This window comes from Lithobates pipiens, unplaced genomic scaffold (genome assembly GCF_037356315.1).
Source record: "Lithobates pipiens isolate NorthernLeopardFrog02 unplaced genomic scaffold, aLitPip1_a1.2 Scaffold_28, whole genome shotgun sequence".
Lineage (NCBI taxonomy): Eukaryota > Metazoa > Chordata > Amphibia > Anura > Ranidae > Lithobates > Lithobates pipiens.
The window spans coordinates 134,807,000-134,829,893 of record NW_027507789.1 but is presented as its reverse complement, the minus strand read 5'-3'; the positions used below and the strand labels follow the sequence as shown (position 1 = coordinate 134,829,893).

Genomic DNA, 22,894 nt, shown 5'->3' with positions numbered 1-22,894 from the left:
AGGATGAAAAATACAGTTAGTTATTATCCACACTGGGACAAAGATCAGAAGTAGAAACATCACCAGAAGGCAAAAGGCCTTCCCAGAAGTCTGTGGTGACATGAGTGACATCACTGTCCTTTATGTCTGTGCTTGTCTTTTGAGGACTTAAAACACCTGCTTCACCTCTTTTCAGCCTTTCTTGAATTCCTGGGCTTAGATCAACCTTCTTTACTCTGCTGGCATGGATCCAAGTAGGACTTTCCTCTGTAAGGATGGCGGTCCTGGTGATGGCTACCACTTTGGTCACTGGTCCGAATGGAACCTCTTGCGGCTTTCGACCTTTCTGAAGCCTCTGGACCACAACTTGATCACCGACCTGGAACGGGTGGGTTGGTATCTGTGAAGAAGAAGGAGAGGTGCGAGCAACTCTTCTTTCGACAATATCAAGAGTTTCAATCAGTTTTTTTACATATTCCTCCTGTATTTGTTCCAAATCACCTTTCTCTACCATCAAGGGATGATTAGCCCACGGTGTGGGGAATGGCCTACCCATGAGTACCTCAAAGGGGGAATAACCCGTCACACTGTGAGGGGTCATTCTGATTTCAGCTAATACAGCTGGGAGAACTTTTTTCCACTTGCCAAAATTCCCACCCGTAGCTTTCCTTATCCTGTCTTTAATTGTTCTATTCATTCTCTCTACAATTCCTGAACTCTGTGGATGGTAGGGGAGGTGACATTTCCAGTCTATTTTTAGTACTTTTACAAGATCTTGGCATATTTTAGCTGTGAAAGCTGGGCCATTGTCTGAATTTATTTGCAATGGACACCCCCATCTAGGAATAATTTCCTGTGTGAGGATCTTCACTACAGTTTGTGCGTTTTCATTGTTGGTGACAAAAATTTCGGGCCAGCGTGACATTATGTCCACGATAACCAAAAGATATTGTTGTTTCTTTCCTTCTTTGGGCATATGTGTAAAGTCTATCTGTAAATGGGTAAACGGTGTTGTTGGGTACTCAAGATGTTCATGCTTTGATTTCTTTGGGTTTGTTGGATTGTTCCTAATGCAAGTGACACATCTCCTTACAAAAGCTTTGACTAGATTAGGTAATCCTGCAATGAAAAAATCTGCATCTAGAAGTTCACATGTGGCATGCCATCCCTTGTGACCCAGTCCGTGATATTGTGCAATGAACAGGGGGGCGCTAGCAACAGGAATACACGGCTTCCCCTCTTTGAAGATTAATCCTGTTTTAGGATCCTTTTGTATCATCCCATCACAGTTCCATTGCGCAATATCATCAGGGGTGGCAAAAGCTTGCAGTTCTGTGAGCCAATGTGTCTCTTTCAGGGAACATGGCTGAGGTGTCAGCATGGGCATTTGAATGTTTGCCTTTTGTGTAGATGCAGCTTCTTTAGCTATTCTGTCAGCTAGTGCATTACCTTTGGCTATATCAGTCATTTGGCCTGTATGTGCCTTACAGTGCATGATAGCTAGTTTTGAAGGCAACTGAATTGCATCTAGTAATGCTGTGACTAGGTCAGAGTGTGAGATGCTCTTTCCATCTGCTGCCACATATCCTCTGCGAAGCCATATTACACCATGGTCCCAAACCACACCATGAGCATACCTGGAATCAGTGTAAATGTTTACCTCTTTTCCTGCAAACAGCTGGCATGCACGGGTTAATGCTATCAATTCAGCAGCTTGTGCAGACTGATAGGGTATTGGATTGGCCTCGAGGACAGTATCCGGCAGTTGGACAACAGCATATCCTGCATGATAGACATTATCACTTGGTCTGCTGCAAGAGCCATCAACAAAAACTGTTTGTGCAGTAGGAATTGGTACTGAAAGCATATCTGCTCTAGGTGAAGTGTCCTGATGTATTGATTGTGTACAGTCATGAGGTGGTGGTAAGTCATCCTGTTCTCCTTTAAGACCTAATAAGGCATTCAAAATTGGAGCTGGGCCAGAGTTTATGTTTGAACTTTTTATTTTCAGGTTTGGATTGGACAGGAGGATGACTTCATACCCACTCAATCTTTGTGCTGACATATGCTGAGTATGTAAAGTTTTGAGGAGTGTGGTAACGCTGTGTGAGGTGTATAAAGTAGTGTTATGGCCCAAGGTAAATGGTGCTGCCAACTCTGCGACCATAGAACAAGAAGCCAACGCTCTGAGGCAAGCAGGCATGCCTTGCACCTGTACTGGAACCACCCTTGAAAAAAAAGCTACAGGGCGCAGTCTCCCACCATGTTCCTGGGCCAGTACTCCCGCCATGGTTCTGCAATTTTCGCAAACAAGTGAAACATTTTGCTAAAATCAGGGAGGCCGAGGCTCGGGCTGGTAACCATTGCACTTTTCAACATGGTAAAAGCATTTAACATTTCATCAGACCATTTTACAATATCAGACATTTCAGAGAGGGTTGCTTGTCTCAATATATTGTCATAGAAAGAGCAGTCAGGTATCCATTGGCGGCAGTAACCAATCATTCCAAGAAAGGTTAGCAGGTCTTTCTTGGTAAGTGGGCGGGGCAGACACACTATAGCAACAATTCTTTTGTGACTGACTTTCCTAACTCCCGGAGACAGCACAAACCCTAGGTACTCAACCTCCTGTCTACACCATTGTAATTTTTTCTTAGACACTTTGTGACCACACGTATGTAACCATTTCAATAAGGATAGGCTATCAGCTCGGCAGTCCTCCTCTGAAGAACTACAAATCAAAAGATCATCAACATATTGCAACAGTACAGAACCATGAGGGGCAGTCCAAGGCCTGAGGGTGGCTTGGAGTACTATAGAATAGACCACAGGTGAGTCTATATATCCCTGGGGCATTCTACACCAGGTAAACTGGCGATTGTGTTGGTCAATCGACACAGTAAAAGCAAAGAGTGGCCTTGTCTCCTTGTCTACAAGGACAGAGAAAAAAGCATTCTTTAAATCAATCACAGTAAAACATTTGGCTGTTGCTGGAATGGAGGACAGCAGAGATGGAACATCAGGTATAATGGGTGCTATTGGGACTATGAGGTCATTTATGGCCCTCAAGTCCTGTACAAATCTGAAGGAGCCATCCGGCTTCTTTACAGGGTTAACAGGTGTGTTGTATGGAGAAATAATTTCCTCCAGGATTCCATCCTGCAGAAACTTTTTCACCATTGGCACTATGCCATCCATCTTTTCTTTAGAGAGTGGATACTGTTTGTGATGGATAGGAAATGCACCTTCTTTGAGAGTGGCCTTGTATGGTGTGCATGAAATAAGTCCTACATCCAGATCTGATGTAGACCAGACCTGGGGGTCTATATCCTCAAAATCTTCTTCACTATTTTGTTGTGACAGCATCAATGAACCTGGTTTGCATGCTACTATAGTGATTTTATCTGAGGAAATGTCTAGACCTCCTTCTGAGTTGGTTCTAATTGTGATTCCTAGTGGCCCAAACAAGTCTCTTCCCAACAAATTTACAGGACACCTTGGTATTATCCTGAAAGAATGTGTGCATATGGTGTACCCTTCATCATCTTCTATTGGTAGGGGTGGAGTCCTATATGTTTTTGTCAGTATCCCATTAATTCCCAAAGAGGGTTCCGCTGGTTCCCATTTGCCTCTGAAATGATCTTCACAAATAGTACTCCTAGTGGCCCCGCTATCAACGAGATAGGGGAGGAGTCTCCTATTTATTGAAATAGCAACCATTGGACTGTCAGTGAAATCATCTGAGACAAAAGGAAAAGCTGGGACACTACCCTCCGGGCCCCATCATTGTTGTTGATTTCCCCATTTGATTGGAAACGCTGGACCTTGTTGGATGGATGCCCGTGGTTGTTGTGTCTGGTTAGGGACAGAGCTGGAATCGGGAGTCTGAGAAGGGGTGGGGTGAGGACACTGACTCACCCAGTGATCCTCAGCACCGCAATTGAAACATCCATTGTTTCTAGAGCGACTCATCCCTCTTCCATTTCTGCCTCTAAATCTGCCTCTAAAATTTCCTCTGCCTCTAAAGTTCCCCTTCGTATTCCCTTGTAAATGTTGTGTGGAGACATCTTTCTGTGAAAGAGCTTTGCCAAAGTCAGTTCTAGAAAGTGTTGACCATTCAGTAATCATTTGTTTGACTGGGACCACTAAATGGGGTTTGAGATTACTCAGGAAAGTCTGGATCAATAATGGATCCAAAGTTGTCAGAATACCCAAACTGGCTTTCTGTCCATCCTGCCATATGGTCCACCTAAGGGTTAACTAGGTATCGCTCTGTACATTTAGTGTTCCTATGAAAACAAAACAATGTATCATGCTTGACTGCCACCTAGCGGTGCAGACAATCAGACAACAGTGTGAATCAGACAATTAGACAATACCTCAACCTAGATTCCTTTACCAAAAAGAAATCAGTACTGTCCGTGATACTTTTTCTATACCAATACAGCTACAATCACTTCAAGACTGTAACAGAATAAATTTGGAACAAGTTCAAGAGTATTTCAGACATACAATAAACACACAATCTTGCTCATGGAGCTGCCGTTTTGTTTCAGACAAATTTAAACCACAGATGAATTTAACTTGCAATGTACATTAATCTGTTTACCTTTCACAAAATAGCTTTACCCAAATTGTAACTTTATAACCTCCGGGAATACTACTCACCAAGTATGCCTTTTGGTTCTGGAAACAAAATAGCAGTCCACATATACACACTCAGCGCAATTCATTCAGCGTGATACTTTTAAAGCAAAGCAGTTATACAATCATGCACAAAGTTTACACAATACATTGATCATTAGTCACCAGTTCTGTGCCGAACAGAACGAAAACTCTAGAGTACTCTGTAAATTTTTCCTAGGTCCCCAAAACCTATTCTTCTAAGATCGCCAAGATCTTTTCTTTTAAGGTCACCAAAACCTTTACAAGTGTCCCCAAAACACTATATGACCTCCAAGGTCATGACCGGTCAACTTATGTATACTTATGAGAGGTTCTATAACCCAACAGCAATCTCTGTGGGATGGAAGCCAAGTCACACACCTGACACCTGGACTGCGGCAAGTCAATTTCACTCAATAAGAATAGAATTCACTTACCGAGCCGTTAGTAGCTTTCCAAGTCCGTTAAGGGTTAACATCCATCCCAGGACGAGCTCCCAGTTCTGTTAGGGTTAATTCTGTGTCTAGGGGGGTCCCTTCAACCTCTCAGACCTTAGATCCAATGTATTGTATAAATTCAGAGCGCTCTGGAATCAATTCTCAAAGGACAAATAAAATCACACACACACCATGGCGTCCTTCGAGAACTAATTGTATTGAGATTTTACAAAGCAAATGATATAGGGTATTTTACGTCATACAGAATAAGACATGCGCAGTAGACATCAAGACGATTACAGCTGGTCAAGACAAAAACGCTATTGTTCTTTGTTCTAAGCTAGCTGAATTAATATAAGAAAAGATACATAATTCCTTCTGTAGCTAAAAGATGCTGAGAAACAGTGTGAAGGTTATAGATAAGTGTGTGAGAACACACGAGTTAGAAGAATCTCATGTTGAGACAGTTATCTGAGAAGTTAAAGGGGTGTTCAAACTGTACATATTGTGAAATGGAAGTTTGTGAATATTAAGATGGCTGACAGAAACAAGATGGATGCTTAGCATAACCTTTCAAGCATTACCTATATTTAGGTAAAAATGTCCCAGTATTTGTATCACCTCCTCACCTCCCTAAATACCCAAATCCTCTCTCTAGCCAGTGCTGTGCCCGAGTGCAGCAGTGCTTCTTTCTCTTTTTCCCCTCACAGGCATTGGCTCCTGCTGCTGTCGGTCAAATCCTGTAAAAAGGGAGTAGGGGCAAGGCCAAGCTGCACTGCATCTGTCTTGAGTTTTCTTTGAATATTAAAAATGGATTAAATGGCATTTTTAATTTGTGGTGCTCAGATACAGTTTAGCTTTGCTTTAAAGACACCAATAAATCTAGATCTTGCATTGATTTTATAAATAGTAAGTGGTGAGACTTTCCTCTCTTGCAGGATTTCTGGTTTTGCTTTCTCTTGGATACCTCACTCCTCTCTTCTACTACATTCCCAAAGCAGCTCTTGCTGCAGTCATCATCTGTGCTGTGGCCCCTGTGTTTGATCTGAGAATCTGCAAGGACCTATGGAAAGTGAAACGTAAGCGTTCAAGACTGTGACTGTAATTGTATATATTATCTTCAGTGTGAGATATATTAAAATGTTATAGATACAATAAAGTCATTTGCATATGTCACCACTGTCTGTAAAAGCAGTGTAAAGACCACTGTGTGTGTGTGTTTGTGTGTGTTTGTGTGTGTGTGTGTGTGTGTGTGTATGTATTTGTATATAAAAAAAAAATATATATATAATATATATATTTATTTATCACACACACGCTGAACCACTTCATGTAGTCTTTTATCAGCCCACATTTAAATTGCAAATGATGATGTGACGACACATAAACCATGCAAGACAACGTTCCAGTTGGGTAATTGTAATTGCCAATTAAAAATATACCGATGTGGGTCACCTATCCACATTTTTTGCACATATAACTATAGAGCCACTGAGCATGTACAGTATGCAGTCTTAATCTGATATGCTGCGACGCTGCTGTGGGCTAATAAATTGCCATGTTCTGCCATTGTTTCTTGCACAACAGTATGTTCTAACATATTTGGCTGCCCGCAAAGATCACATAGCATTTGTGTGTGTGCGTGTGTGTGTGCGTGTGTGTGTGCGTGCGTGCGTGTGTGCGTGCGTGCGTGTGTGCGTGTGTGTGTGTGTGCGTGTGTGTGTGTGTGTGTGTGTGTGTGTGTGTGTTTTTCAAAAATGTAAAAGCAAGCAAACATGTAGGTTTTAAGGCAGTGATCATGTTTTATTGCACTTTTGTTTCTGTTTTCCAACAAATGGATAGATACTTGCTAGGTGCTTGACTTGTCATGTCTGACATATGGTCAAGAGTTCAGCTTTTAGATTTTTGCTGTCTCTAAAATGTAGCATAATATCTACTAGCTGAGCACAGTGGTGTGCTGTTTGCTGGTTCTCTGTGCTCAGTTACACAGCAGTAATGAGCACACTACATGTGCAATGCACAGGCATTGTTTTTGAAGCCATGTTTCCAAGTTTAAAGGTCACTTTTATTTATATATATATATATATATATATACGCTTAAAAAAGGACTCCAAACAAAACAAAAAAATCCCATGCATAAAATTCTGCCTTAAAGTTTTACTAAACCCACAACAGTAAAATTGGTCTGTGTATGCAGTAAAGCATGTTTGTTATACTCACTGTGGAACCTAAGGGGTTAATCGTCCGCAGTGCGTAAAAAGACTGTTTGATCCTGTATGCAAAGATCCTCCCCTTCTTGTATTGTCTCCATAACATATCCATATAACAGTTTGGTGTATATCGCTAGAAAGTTGTTTTTTTTTTTTTTTTTTTCTTGGGAGGGTGATCAGCACAGGGCTGTCCAGACAGAAGGGGTCAGGGGTCCTGCATCCTTTTATGACAGCCAGTGCAGTATGAAAACTCCTCCTACAAGCTTTAACCAGACATTGGTAAAAGTCACAAGACTGTTATATACTGCTAATGAGAAAAGTTATTTAGCAGTTTATATTTACTAAAATAACTGCATTTCCATGTTCTGTGTACTGTGGGAGACCAGATATCGTGAATGCAGGCTCCTGGGTTTAGTAACACCTAAAGTAAAGCTTAGTAGAGGCACAAATAGACATACATGTTAGTGCAGAAACATATATACAACTGTCACAGAGAGAGAAACCTTTGTCTTAAAAAATTGTGAGCTATGTGGGGAATGTAGTTTCTGTTATACCATTTGCCCGTTTTGTTCTTACAAAAAGTTTTGTTCAAAGTGCATTTTTAAGAAATCTGTTTTTACTGTTTTTTTTTTCTACTAAGTGAATACAGTATATGGGAACCTACAGTAAACTTTAGGGCAGTATGAATGGGACCTCTCTCTAACATTTCCAGCTGTCGTAAAGCTGCATACTGTATCTCAGCATTTTCTGACAATGATAGCCTGGCACAGGTCTAGAACGTGACCCTCTAAACCAGCGGTCTCCAAACTGTGGCCCTTTTCTTGCCTTTATCTGGCCCTTTGGGGCACTATTCCATCCAATGACACCAACAATGAGGCATACTTCCTGTTGCTGACACCAACAATGGGGCACTATTCTTCCCACCGATACCATCAAAAAGGTTTGATTCCTCCAGCTGATACCAATGATGGGGCACAATTCTTTCCATTGACACCAATGTTGGGGCACAATTCCTTTCATGGACACCAACGATGGGGCACAATTCCTTTCATTGACACCAACGATGGGGCACAATTCCTTTCATTGACACCAACGATGGGGCACAATTCCTTTCATTGACACCAACGATGGGGCACAATTCCTTTCATTGACACCAACGATGGGGCACAATTCCTTTCATTGACACCAACGATGGGGCACAATTCCTTTCAGTGACACCAACGATGGGGCACAATTCCTTTCAGTGACACCAACGATGGGGCACAATTCCTTTCAGTGACACCAACGATGGGGCACAATTCCTTTCAGTGACACCAACGATGGGGCACAATTCCTTTCAGTGACACCAACGATGGGGCACAATTCCTTTCAGTGACACCAACGATGGGGCACAATTCCTTTCAGTGACACCAACGATGGGGCACAATTCCTTTCAGTGACACCAACGATGGGGCACAATTCCTTTCAGTGACACCAACGATGGGGCACAATTCCTTTCAGTGACACCATTGATGGGGCACAATTCCTTTCAGTGACACCATTGATGGGGCACAATTCCTTTCAGTGACACCAACGATGGGGCACAATTCCTTTCAGTGACACCAACAATGGGGCACAATTCCTTTCAGTGACACCAACAATGGGGCACAATTCCTTTCAGTGACACCAACAATGGGGCACAATTCCTTTCAGTGACACCAACAATGGGGCACAATTCCTTTCAGTGACACCAACAATGGGGCACAATTCCTTTCAGTGACACCAACAATGGGGCACAATTCCTTTCAGTGACACCAACAATGGGGCACAATTCCTTTCAGTGACACCAACAATGGGGCACAATTCCTTTCAGTGACACCAACAATGGGGCACAATTCCTTTCAGTGACACCAACAATGGGGCACAATTCCTTTCAGTGACGCCAACAATGGGGCACAATTCCTTTCAGTGACACCAACAATGGGGCACAATTCCTTCCATTGACACCAATGATGGGGCATTAGTCCTCCCACTGTTTGTTTGTTTTTTTGTTTTGTTTTTTATCATTTCTTTATTTTTTCCAGGGATTGATCTACTTCCCTTTCTGGCCACATTCCTTTTATCCTTCTGGGAAATCCAGTATGGAATTATAATTGGTATTGTGATCTCACTGATCATCGTTTGTGTTCCAGTTGCACGGCCACAGATCAAGGTGAGCAGCATTATGGTGGGAGTAATAAGGAATTCTATTTTGTGAGGTTAGTTTAAAGTGTTACTAAATCCACAACAAGAAAATCAGTCTGCATATGCAATAAAGCATGCTTGTTATACTCACTGTGGAACCTAATGGGTTAATTTCTGTATTGTGTAAAAAGGCTTTTTTTCCTGTATTCTCTGATCCGCTCCTTCTTTTACTATTCCCAGTCCATCTCCTGATAGCTCAGAGCCTTGAGGGTACTCTGCACATGCTCAGTTTTGTGTGTATTGCTAGAGAGTTGTTTTTTTTTTTCTTTTGGGAGGGTGCATGTGATCAGCACAGGGCCAGTCAGCACTGTGCAGACAGAAAGTCAGGGGTCATGCAGTCAGAGCAGAATAAAAACTCCTCCTACAAGCTTTAACAATACACTGATAGAAGTCATAAGACTGCTATATACTGACAAGGTATTTAGCAGTTTACATTTACTAAAATAATGGCATTCACATGTTCTGCGTACTGTGGGAGACAAGATATTGTGAATGCAGGGTCCTGGGTTTAGTAACGCTTTAAAATCAAAATGTTGTCTTTTCCAGGTTATAGACACTGGTGGCTTAAATATGATGATAATGAGTGGCCTGAGTTTTCCAGCCATGGAATATCTTCGGGATGCTATTCATAAAAGCGCTTTTGAAGGTAAACATTTTCAGTTCTCAATGTGTCATGTTTTTTCAACAAGCACATATTTTTTGGAGTTACTATTTCCTTTGGATCAAAATAATTAAAGATATTTTCAGTTGACAATTCAACATATTAACAAACAGGTACACATATATATCAGAGTTTGAACCATGTGGGAAAGACAAAAATTCTGTCAAATACAGAGTTTTAAATGTCTAGAGACAAGGGTCTCACATGCATAAGTTCATATCAGTACTAGGTGATACACAGCTAAGATCAGCTGTCCTTGCAGTGACATGCATAACAAGCAGAGAAGCTGCTGGATATGTGGAACTTTTTTTGAAAGCAATATCCGAGGCAGATAAGTAGAGCATAGAAATGTGGGAGTAGGCTTTAAGAGTCTTATTCCTAGGCGTGGAAAGGTGTAACTTCTTTGGTGGTGGAGGGCTTGATATTATTGCAGTAGATTTCAAAAGTCACTCGAAGGCCAAAGGGGTCCTCTTAATTGAGTGACCTTATCCAGGAGTCCGACTCTGTCGCCCCAGAGAAGAAAAGAAGTGAGGGAGAAAGGGGGTGGGTGCTATCATAGGGGAGAAAAGGGGGTAGAAGGGGGAAAGGAGAACATAGGTCCTCAAGGGGACCCTCCTGTGGTATGCTTGCCCAGCCCTATCCACCCTGTAGCCAGAGTGGTTCATGATGGGTGGGCTACACTCTGAGTGGGAAGGAAAAAGAAAGAGCTTTATACAACCCCAGAGTGAACATTGTGTATGCTGTGTATTCGGACAGATTGTTGTGGGAGAAAACTCCGTCAGGTGCTTTAGGTGTCCGCTATCATGCGTGGCAGAGAGAGGAACTTGACTGGCCTGCACCTGAGTCCTGACCTTAGCCCAATGGAACACATTTGGGATGAATTAGAGTGAAGACTGGGAGCCAGGCCTTCTTGTCCAACATCAGGGCCTGACCTCACAAATGCGCTCCTGGAAGAATGGTTAAACATTCCTATAGACCAACTCCCAAACCTTGTGGACAGCCTTCCCAGAAGAGTTGAATCTGTTCTATCTGCAAAGGGTGGGCCATCTCGATATTGAACCCTATGGACTAAGACTGGGATGTCATTGAAGTTTATGTGCGTGTAAAGGCAGGTGTCCCAATACTTTTGATAATATAGCGTATTTGTTGTGTGCCAAAGCAGACTTTGCTTTTAAATGCAAGGTCCAATTATTTCTCATTCACCAATAAACACTGCAAAGCATTTAGAAAAAAAAAATACTTTACACATCCAGCTGCTTCCTGTAGGTCCTGGTGACGTCACTGGGTCTCATAGCGGCATCCTGGGAAAGCTGAAAATACTAAATCTTATAAGAATTCACTCTCTGGCATTGTGTAGAGGTACATTTTCTCAGGATGAGAGATCTTCAGCTCTCCTATGACCCCAGAGAGCCTACTAATAGGCATATTAGTAGAGAGATGTAGGTACGGCACTTAAATTAGTAATTTTCCTTTTAAAAAGGTTTTTTTCATGAGATCTTTTTTCTGCAGAGGTTTTTTATTATCGGCCTCTATCACCTGTTTTTCTATTATTAACCCAGAGGATTAGTGCCATACCTTCATCTCTCTACTCATTTTCATTGCTCCACCAAGGTGGTAGTAAAATGTAGAGGCAGCAGTTTCTCCTTGAGTACCAAACATTCTCTATACGTATTACACCCTAAAATGTCCTGTTCTGTACATTCCATGGCACAGTATCACACACCATTTCTCATTACTAGTAGGCATAACCTAAGCATTTTTTCATTTTACTTTTTAATATTTTTTTTTTGTTTTCCATGAATATTTTTCACTGACTGCTTTTAATGGGGTGATGGGTTTTCAGATGAGTGGAACTTGCATCGTAATACATCAAGCTGTTTTCTTATGTGTGTATCTAAATGTCAAGGGAAAAAAAACATAACTCCCTTTAGAAAAATAAGCTTTTAGTAAAATACTCCAGCCAGCTATGAAATGTTTGCATTTAATCCCTGAATACACAGTTTCTAACTGCAGTATGATGTCCTGTTAACTGTAAAATTCATATTCTGCATATGCAGTCCAATTTGTGCAATCCAACTTCTGAATCCCGGAACCCATACACTCATTTGTGTTTTTATATATATATATATATATATATATATATATATATATATATATATATATATATATATATATATATATATATATATATAGCGGGGGACAGGAAGTCCCTCTCTATATAACCCATCCCATACAGTAAGTACCTCAGTTTTTTTTCGCCGGTGTCTCCAGTGTCTTCAGGTGATGGTCACGGTGGATTAAAATGCTATACTAAGGACAGCCCCATTGGAGAAATCCTTGGCAGGATCAAGGGGATATGCAGTCGGATCCATTCAAGGTGGCAAAAGAAAAGGCCAAGATGGATGGTTTTTGCCTGTAATGCTCCTCTTTGGAGGGCTGGGCCCTGGGATCCAGGCCCTTGGATACATGACTAAACCAAAGGTTGTCCTCGCTGGGTGCTGTACAGGTCCAAGGGTGTGGACCCCAGTATGCAATGGGGACCCGATCCTTGAAGGGCCTTTTGAGATCTGGCCTGCTGTGATGGGGGAAGATTGGGTCTGGCTGTGTTTTCCAGCAGTATCTTGCAGCAGGAATTGTAAGTTTTTTATTTTTTTTTTATTTTAAAGAAAGAACCTGGGAAAGGAACGCATATGGTTCACTTTAAGGGATTTCTTCTGAGTAGCGTATGCCCTGCCTGTTTTTCACCAGTAGAGGGTGTATTATAACATACCTGGTGTTTACTTGTCATGCTTTTCAGCTCCAATTCAATTTTTGTGTGTCTGGCAAGCACTCCTTTGGAGACAGCATTGCCCCTCATCCTGGTCTACCAGTTGTCTGCCAAAAGGCCCTGGGACCGAACACCTCCTGAACGAGGTGGCTGGCATCCCCCCACAGTAACATAGCCCAGCTCCCCCCCCCCCCAAGCTATCCCAATAACGAGACCACCTCGTCCACACGCATGCATGGGAGTCAGCTCTGGTTAAAAGGCTGCAGTAGGATGCAGGGGGCGTGGCTTAGGCACAGCCAGTGTGCACATGGAGGGCAAGCGTGCACGTAGCACAAGGCGCAGGCTCAGTGGCTATAAAGTTTATGACTCTGTGAAGAGTCCGGTGGCTGATGAAGGGACACAGAGCATACTGGGTCATGTAAGCACTGTATAGGTGTGGATACAGGCATTTAAAGGCACGGCATTAGGCTGAGCAGTGATAGCAGCATTTTTTTGCTGGACTAGAGCTCAGCAGTGGATGCAGATTGTGAGTACTTCTGCATTTTGTGCTTAGGACTATGTCTTCCCAAAAGAAAGGTGGGGGGAATACAGCAGGGAGGAGCTCAAAGGCGCCGCTGCCAGAATCGGAGGATCCTGACAGTCAAGCTGCCCTTGTGCCCATGGGACTTGTCTCTAGTTTTGAACCTATGCGCTATATTCCCTTAATCCTTTTGACAAGGAAATAGTTTTTGTTGGTTGCAGTAACCTCGGCAAGGAGAGTGTCAGAATTGGCGGCTTTTTCCTGTAAAGAGCTATACTTAATTATTTATAAAGTCAAGGTGGTGTTGCGTCCTTACCCAACCTTTCTGCCTAAGGTAATGTCCAGTTTTCACTTTAACCGAGATGTCTCCCTGCCTTCTTTTTTCCCAGAGCCTCACCTCACAAGAAAAATTGTTGCATTCTCTTGATGTGGTGAGAGCTTTCAGGATCTATCTGAAGACAGCTTAGATTCGGAAGACTGATGCATTGTGCTGCCAGAAGGGCCCAGAAAAGGGCAGGTAGAGTAAAAATCAACTATTTCACAGTGGATTCGTCTGGTTATAATTCAGGTTTATGGATTGAAAAGAAGGGTTCCGCCTTTTCAAATTAGAGCGCACTCTACCAGGGGAGTGAGTGCTTCATGGGCAGTGCGTCACCAGGCCTCTATGGCCCAGATTTGCAAGGCTGCGACTTGGGCATCGCTGCATACTTTTACTAAATTTTACCAGATGGATATAAGGCAGCAGGAGGATGCTGCTTTTGGACACAGTGTACTGCAGGCATCAGTATAGGTCCTCGCATCTGATGGCAGCCTGCTTTTATATGCATCTCCCTCCCCTCGGGCATTGCTTTGGGACATCCCACATAGTAATTACTATGGCTGCTCTGTGTCCCATGATGTACGATAAAGAAAATAGGATTTTTAATACAGCTTACCTGTAAAATCCTTTTCTTGGAGTACATCATGGGACACAGAGGGTCCCTCCCCTCTTGCTGGGATATACATTGTTTTGCTACAAAACTGAGGTACTTCCTGTATGGGAGGGGTTATATAGAGGGGGACTTCCTGTCTTTTGGGTGTGCCAGTGTCCATTTACCTATAGGTGGCATGTAACCCACATTGTAATTACTATGGCTGTTCTGTGTCCTGTGATGTACTCCTCCAAGAAAAGTATTTTACAGGTAAACTGTATTAAAAATCCTACCTTAATATAAACAAGTACTGTATATGGAGTTGTATAGAGCAATACTCTAAGTGTCTGCAGCCTTGAGAGACGCCTCAGATGAGGGCTCCCTCAGAAGCTATTTCTACTTTTGGGCATTGATATCTGCATACATTTTACAGAGAGAATTGCTGGAAAATATAATGCTAGGGCTTCAAGTTACCTGGACTGCGTTGTACTTTTTGAAGTGATCGAAAGTCTGAAACTAGGAAATGTAACCATCTTTGTTTTTACTAATGCCCCTACAGTTTCCCCACCAAGATCAGTAAACCTTGATTTCTCACACGTGAACATACTGGATTATACTATTGTCACAGGACTTGGAGAACTAATTCATGAGTTCCAGTGTCAGGGATTGTCACTTTCTTTCTCGGGATTGCAGGTATTTTGATGGCTTTTCGTTCAGTTATTTTTATTATAGTGTAGGTAGTTTTCTCCATAAATAGCATTTTGTTTTTTCCTTTTACAGCCTGAAGTACTTCAGATTTTATTGGCAGCAGATTTGAATGGATTTAAACATCTCCAGAGCATGGGATCAGGTAATGAGGGGGTAGTTCTTTCTTAAATGCAGCCTACACAGAGCACACAATTTTGTGTCCCTTGTTAAGCACTATAGAAAACAACATGTGTCCTAAACTCTGGATTAGAGATTAAAACAGAACTGCAGGCTAACAGCTAGGAGTCAATCACCTTAATGGCATGAGTTGTTAAAATATTATTTTATTGCCCAATAATTTCAACATGTCCAATTTACACACACAAATGCCACACAAGTAAAGAGTTCATATCAGACACAGAAAGAAGTGATTTAGCAGCTGCAAGCCATTTCTTATGAACTATTTCATCCTTCTTTGGAATGGCTTGTTTTCTTTTTTTCAATGTATATTTCATAGTTAACAGCAGCCAGAAGGAAGGTGGCAGTATTTAAAGGGGCAAAAATCCATACGAAAATAGTTATGGAACTGTAACATATGAAATACAACAGAATTATTAATAAATTCTGCATGTTGTACGCTTATCCTGTCCATGCTTTCAAGCTTTTTAGAAGATTGAAGAAATAATAACTACCGTATATACTCGAGTATAAGCCGAGATTTTCAGCCTCTTTTTTGAGGCTGAAAGTGCCCCCCTCGGCTTATACTCGAGTCATCGCTGTCTGCCCGCTCGATCAGCGCGTCGAGCAGACAGACAGCGGCCATTCTATAATTCAAAAGCCGCGCCTCCGGCTCCGCCTTCGCCTGTGATAGGCGGAACACTGAATTTCCCAGCAGCCTGTGTTCCGCCTATCACGGACATCGTATCATCCTCGTACTACGGACGAGGATGATACGATGTCCGTGATAGGCGGAACACAGGCTGCTGGGAAATTCAGTGTTCCGCCTATCACAGGCGAAGGCGGAGGCGCGGCTTTTGAATTTTACAATGGCCGCCGAGGCGCCGACGAAGAGGGCACGGGACGGAGGCAAGGCAAGGCACGGGACGGGACGGAGGCAAGGCAAGGCACGACACGGGACGGAGGCAAGGCACGGCACGGGACGGAGGCAAGGAGGCAAGGCACGGGACGGAGGCTCGGGACAAAGGCTCGGGACACAGGTAGGCTGGACACACACACACACACACACACACACACACACACACACACACACACACACACACACACACACACACACACACACACACACACACACACACACACACACACACACGGATGGATGGAGACACACACACACACAGGGATGGATGGATACACACACACACAGGGATGGATGGATGGATGGAGACACACACACACAGGGATGGATGGATGGAGACACACACACACAGGGATGGATGGATGGATGGACACACACACACAGGGATGGATGGACGGACACACAGGGATGGACGGACACACAGGGATGGACGGACACACACACAGGGATGGACAGGCATGTCTCACCCTCGGCTTATACACGAGTCAATAAGTTTGCCAGTTTTTTTGGGGGTAAATTGGGGGCCTCGGCTTATATTCGGGTCGGCCTATACTCGAGTATATACGGTAAATGTAAAAAATATTTGAAGCCATGTGTTTTAGTGAAGTCAAAGGATAAGTTCACATTTGTAAAAGAATAAAAAATAAATGCAAATCTTTTTGCAGGTGAAAATGTATTTGTTTATTTTTTACTATGAGCCTGCCAAGTATTGCATCCACAATCAGCAGATCATCCTCGTACGAGGAGGCAGTTACACACTGACAGGAAGAATCAATGAACTACCCAGAGCACTGAACAGAACCCTGGTGGTTCATTGAGAACTACAAGCCAACAGCTGCAAAAAGCTGTCGGGACTTGTAGTTTTCACATTCAAACACAGTCAATCTGTTCATTTTGGCAACAAATTTCAATTTAGTTTTAGTCTTAGTCTTTTGACTAAATGCCCTTTTTTTTGTTTTAGACGACTAAATCTGCAGTATATTTTAGTTGACTAAAATGCCTTACATTTTAGTTGACTAAAATTGAATGGGTTTACGGTAGTTAAATTGTAATGCATTATTTAAGCAATTTCTCTAGAATTTCCAAACTTATTAAATACTCCTGAGTAAAATTATTTATTATTTATGGTATTAACCACTTCGCATCCAGGCCAATTTTGACATTTCTCTCCTACATGTAAAATTCCTAATTTTTTTTGCTAGAAAATTACATAGAACCCCCAAACATTATATATGTTTTTTTAGCAAAGACCCTAGAGAATACAATGGCGCTCGTTGCAACTTTTTATCTCGCACGGTATTTGCGCAGCAATTTTTCTAACAAGTTTTATTTCAGAAAAAAACAGTTTCATGCTTAAAAAAAAAAAAAAACAGTAGTTAGCCCAATTTTTTTGCATAATGTGAAAGAGGAGGATACGCCGAGTAAATAGATACCCAACATGTCACGCTTCAAAATTGCACGCGCTCCTGGAATGGCGCCAAACTTTGGTATTTAAAAATCCCCATAGGTGACGCTTTAAAAATTTTTACTGGTTACATATTTTGGGTTACAGAGGAGGTCTAGGGCTAGAATTATTGCTCTTGCTCTAACGTATGCGGCAATACCTCACATGTGTGGTTTGAACACAGTTTTCATATGTGGGTGGGACTTACGTATGTGTTCGCTTCTCTTTGCGAGCTCACGGGGACAGGGGCGCTTTAAATTAATTTTTTATTTTTTTATTAATTTTATATATTTTTTTTAGTTTTACACTTAAAAAAAAAAAAATTGACTTTTATTCCTATTACAAGGAATGTAAACATCCCTTGTAATAGGAATATGGCACGATCGGACATATTTACAGTGAGATATGGGGTCAATAAGACCCCATATCTCACCTCTAGGTTGGGAAGAATAAAAAACAAAACAAAAAAAACGATCCTTGCTTCCTAGCCAGATCGGCGCCTTTAATTTGAATACAGAGGCCGGGTGTGACGTGATAACATCATGCCCGGCCTCCGAACGACCATAGAGACTCCGGTGACGATCTGGTCCGTCGGAAATCTCTATGGTAACTTGCTGGGGCCGGCGGATCCTGTGACCGACTCACCGATGGAAACGGTGAGTCGGTACAAGTACAAGTCCCCTCCCGCCGCCCGTAAGAACGATCAAGCGGCGGAACAGCCGCTATGAGCGTTCTTATGGTGCAGAGAATCGCCGGCTGAAAACGGCAATATCTGAATGATGTCTGTGGCCTCAGGCATCATTTCGATATAACCACTGAAAGCCCATGACGTCAGTAGACGTAGCATGGGTGCCAAGTGGTTAAGGTTTGAAAAAACTCACAGGTAGAGATTTAGCCGCTCTGGCTAGCCTAAGGAGGCCTGTAATGCACAGTGCTGTGACTTGGCTGCAGTGGTGATGTACTTGCAGTTTTCCTGCATGTTACGCCTTATTATAGCCACAGTCCCATAGACTACTATTAGGGTTTTCTAAATGTACACCAAAGATGCAGCATGCAGGACTTTTGGTGTGCTTTCAGAAAATGTGGCAAAAATGTGCAACCCAATAGTAGTCTGTGGGACTGCGGTTATAACCAGCAGTAACATGCATGAAAACTGCGAGTACACCACCACTGTGGCCAAACCACAGCATACCAGTGTGAACCCAAAGGGTTGTTCACACACTTGACACAGGCAATGTCACTCCACTGAAAACTAATCCATGATCAGGTCACTTTTCAGAGGCATTTGACAGGCAGTGAGGAGGTGATATTACATTTGCTCACTGCCTCTTTTAACCTACTAAATGCCAGACCCTCAAAAAAAGGGCATGGTGAGCCCACTTAAATGCACATAGAACCAAGTAAATTGGAGCCTAAAGAAAGAAAACTCTTTGTTTGCAGGTAAGGAAAGATTCTGCTGGGGTACAACATAAGAAAGGAGAGGAAGGAGAGAGATTCAGGAGAGGGATGACAGGAAGGCATTGGAGAAGTGGGAGAGTACAGTCACAGTGCTGAAGTGCTCACTCATTCAGTCCCCGGCTTCATATTTTGGGTGCTTGATTGAGACTTTCCCACCCACACATCCTCTTCACATACACAGTGCACAGACAGGCTGCACAGAGGGAGAGAGAACAGATTCAGGGGAATGTGCTGTCCAGGCACTCATAGCCCAGGCTCTGAGAACAGAAAGCAGACACTTGTATGGTGTGAGAGAAACTGGGAATTCACAAGGATAAACATCCTTCCGTCACGTTTTCGTTCGTTAACGAAAACGGAATTGATTTTTGTCATAGTTTTCGTCAGTGGACGAAAATGTGCTATACTTTTTGTCACTGTAAAAATGCCGCTGACAAAAACATTTTCGTTGACTAAATTAACACTGCTGTGAATGAATGGAGCAGTCACGTTTTTTAAAATTGTGACCGCGAGTAGGAAGAGAAGTTGAACTTATCCTTTAAAATACATAGATGTGAACTGCTTTGCCTGCATTAAGATTAGTAATTATGTCCAGCTAGTTATGCGGTTCAAACACACCTGCCACACTGTATAGGAATGAAGATTTCTCCATATCCTTCTTCAGCGTTCTGTTTCTTGTGCTTGCTCATTGAACAATGTGACAATGCCGATTCATTGTCCAGTGAGCATGTTTGAGTTATACAGGTACCTGTCATTTTGTAATGCCTGGTGCCAAGATGGTATTATTTATTTATTTCAGGTACTTATATAGAAACAATACAAATATACAAAACAAGTTCTGTGTGCCTTTCCTGGATACTGGTATTTCCATTGCCAATGCACAGCTGCTTTCACCATGTTGTGAAGGCACCATGAATGCTGTTGAATTTGTTCCTCACTTAATGGGAAGCTAGTGATGTTTGAAAGTTACAAACCTACAGATACCCCCATGACTCATTAAATAAAAAACAAATTGCCTACACTAAAGCAAAATCCTAAACCCTAACACCTAAACTTCCTCTACCTGACACATAGAGTAGTAAACCCTGATGGGTTTTACTTCTTCTTATTTGTTCTCCTGCAAAGGAGAAACACAATGGGCTAGTATGCGATGCACTTACCTGAAGACTAAGCCGCGCTGTCTCCACTGGTGGCTGCATCCATCTTCGTCCCTCTTCCTTCCGGGGCCCGCGGACTCTGAGTCTGTGTCTGTCCAAAACCAAATGCGCACGGGAGCTGTCAGTCATGGCAATTGCAAGTGAAGAAACAGCACGGAGGGCTGTTTCTTCACCGCACATGTGCTGTTGACTTCATTGGCGCAGTGTACTGCAAATATCTTCTAAACTACACATGTTTAGGAGATATTTCCACCACCTATAGGTAAGCCTTATTCCAGGCCTACCTATAGGTAAACGTCACAAACGGAGGTTTACAACCTCTTGAAAGGGGACCTTTTTGTTCCCTAAGTATATAAACATAGTGGTACCTTCACAATCTGCTCCTTTTAGCTTCTTATAATTCACTTAATTCCCCAAAATGTGCAGCCTCATCACACTATACTGTGCTGATATGCACAAAACGTTTTGGGCTGGAGTTGTAGTTCTGGGGCATGCCTGCATCAATAGAAAATCAGCCCCCAGCATCTGCCCCTGGATTTTTTACAAGCCTGATAATGACCACAGAGAGCATAATAAAACTTGGTTTCTCGCTACAGGAAAAAGGGTAAAGAAAAAAAGTAAGGCTAGGTTATACGCTAGTTGGGGGTATAGAGTGTAGCAGGATGGTACCCTGCTAGGATCCAGGTCTAATAAACAGCCAGCTCACTAATGAGTCAGCTGTGTTCTAATTAATCACCAGACCAGGGCTCTAGGCTCCCAGTTGAAGACGACTCCACCCTGCAGACAGGAGGTATGGGTATGGGAGTCAGTAGGGCTTCACCTAGTTGAAAGAGGTAGGAGCCAGTGTAGCACGAGGCTACTTGCTGTACGCATGGAGGTGCTGAGCATCCGGTCTGTGGGAGACAGACCAAGGCCCTAAGGTGTAAGGCCTGAGCTGAAGAGCTGTGTTTAAAAGCCAAATCATTTACTTTGGTAGCAGGACTGAAATACTGAACACTCCTCCGAGGGAATCTTCTTTGTTTGTTTTGAACTTTCTTTTGAATAAAAGTGGGCAAAACCAGCCGTGAAACAGAGAAAAGAGAGTGGTGGTGTTACAGTGCTACACTTGGAGTGAACCCCTGACAAGAGATGTGATGGTATATTTGGGTAGTGCTTGGACATACAATTTAACTCATGCTGTCATATAAGACATAGATGGTAAAGCTGATATATTTTGATATTGCTTTTCTTTTCTTTTATTAATGTATATTTTTACAAAGGACTGTAAATACTATCTTTGCTTTGACTCCAGGGGGACAGTATGAGGAAGGAAGCACAGAGCCATTGCTCCACAATGCAATTAAAACATACTCCTAATTCCAAAGAATGTTTAAAATTCTTGGTAAGTATTAAATGTAATTACATTTCACTGTATTACCTAAAGTAGTATTTTATTTTCTCCACAGTTCTTAAAGGATAACTTCACCTTTCAAAACATGTTACACCCATATTCAGGGTAGAACATATAACATGTTATGAAAGGACCAGCCCCCTCTACCTCGCTGTGATAGCTACGGCAGATTGAGGTCGTTTTGGTACTCTTCTAGTTTTGTAAAGTGGTGCTATTACTGCACCAAATTCAAACCGAATTGCCTCCCAGTTTGTATTCAACAAAACTGGATTTATTTAACACCAACTGCAACTGTTGGTTTACAGAGACAGGCACATGGTGCTTTCCTGTACAAAACAGGTACATGAATCTGCTGCCTGCACTGACATTTGCCTTAGGGAGAAAATGTAATTTTGAAATCCTAGACACTCATTAGGAATTGCCAAAAAGTGCACTCAAATAATGGATAATAAATAATCCCAAAAAGTTCATAAAGTTCTTTATCAGAGTCTCTAAAGCCCCATACACGCTATCAGATTTTGATTGATGATTTTTTCCTTCAGATTTACCAAAACCATATAATATGAGGTCAAACCTTAGGGGTTTAAATTTGTATGCAATCGAGAGGCGCATGCGCGAGAGTTCCAAGATGGGCGCGTAAGCCGGGAGCTCCGCGCCACGCCGTACCTTCAGCACTGCTAGCGGGCCACCCAGCCAAACTACCGCTTCCACGCGCGGTGCATCGGACCCTACATACCTTGGGGATCACCCGGAGACCGAATCGTCGTTTCGGAACGAGTGTAAGCGGTGTGGAGGCCGAATCCCGTTCCCGTGGGGTGTACCAAGATGGCCGCCGGACTGTAAGCGCTGGTGCTGTGAAGTTCTCCCCGCACCAAAGAGTCCAGAAACTGCATCCGACGGTAATCCTCAATCCCCTCCACCACACCTTGTATGCTTAAAACGAGAGCCAGGAGGAATTTACACGGGGAGTTTAACTCCACCACACCGGCAGGGAGTCACAAGATGGCCACCAAGGTGACCACCGCCATTCAGCCCTCACCTCAACACTTAGAACTGACTCCAGACCACAGATCAGTCTTAGCTCCGGCTATCCTTCACTTCACAGCAGGACCTCACAGCATGGGGACCCCCTCACCCACCTCTACAGAATCGCTACTCAATCAAGCGTTCGGTGACCAGGCCCTTTCCCCGGCGGGCCCCCCTGCTTCACCCAACCCCGGCCCTCAGGGCCCAGTTACACATATGACTCAGTCATCCATGGAAGAACTATTTCTCAAGTTCTCAACACTCCT

General features: G+C 42.8%; 1 protein-coding gene across 1 annotated transcript in view; it reads left to right on the top strand.

The window, feature by feature from the left end:
- The window catches only part of SLC26A11 (solute carrier family 26 member 11), a 117,675-nt gene that overhangs the window by 61,826 nt on the left and 32,955 nt on the right, over positions 1–22,894 (top strand). Inside the window, exons 12-17 of the mRNA XM_077459595.1 lie at positions 6,020–6,160; positions 9,355–9,482; positions 10,061–10,160; positions 14,933–15,066; positions 15,154–15,223; positions 21,504–21,593. Of these exons, the coding sequence (XP_077315721.1) occupies positions 6,020–6,160; positions 9,355–9,482; positions 10,061–10,160; positions 14,933–15,066; positions 15,154–15,223; positions 21,504–21,568 (638 nt within the window). The 3' untranslated portion in view covers positions 21,569–21,593. The remainder of the gene's footprint in view (positions 1–6,019; positions 6,161–9,354; positions 9,483–10,060; positions 10,161–14,932; positions 15,067–15,153; positions 15,224–21,503; positions 21,594–22,894) is intronic.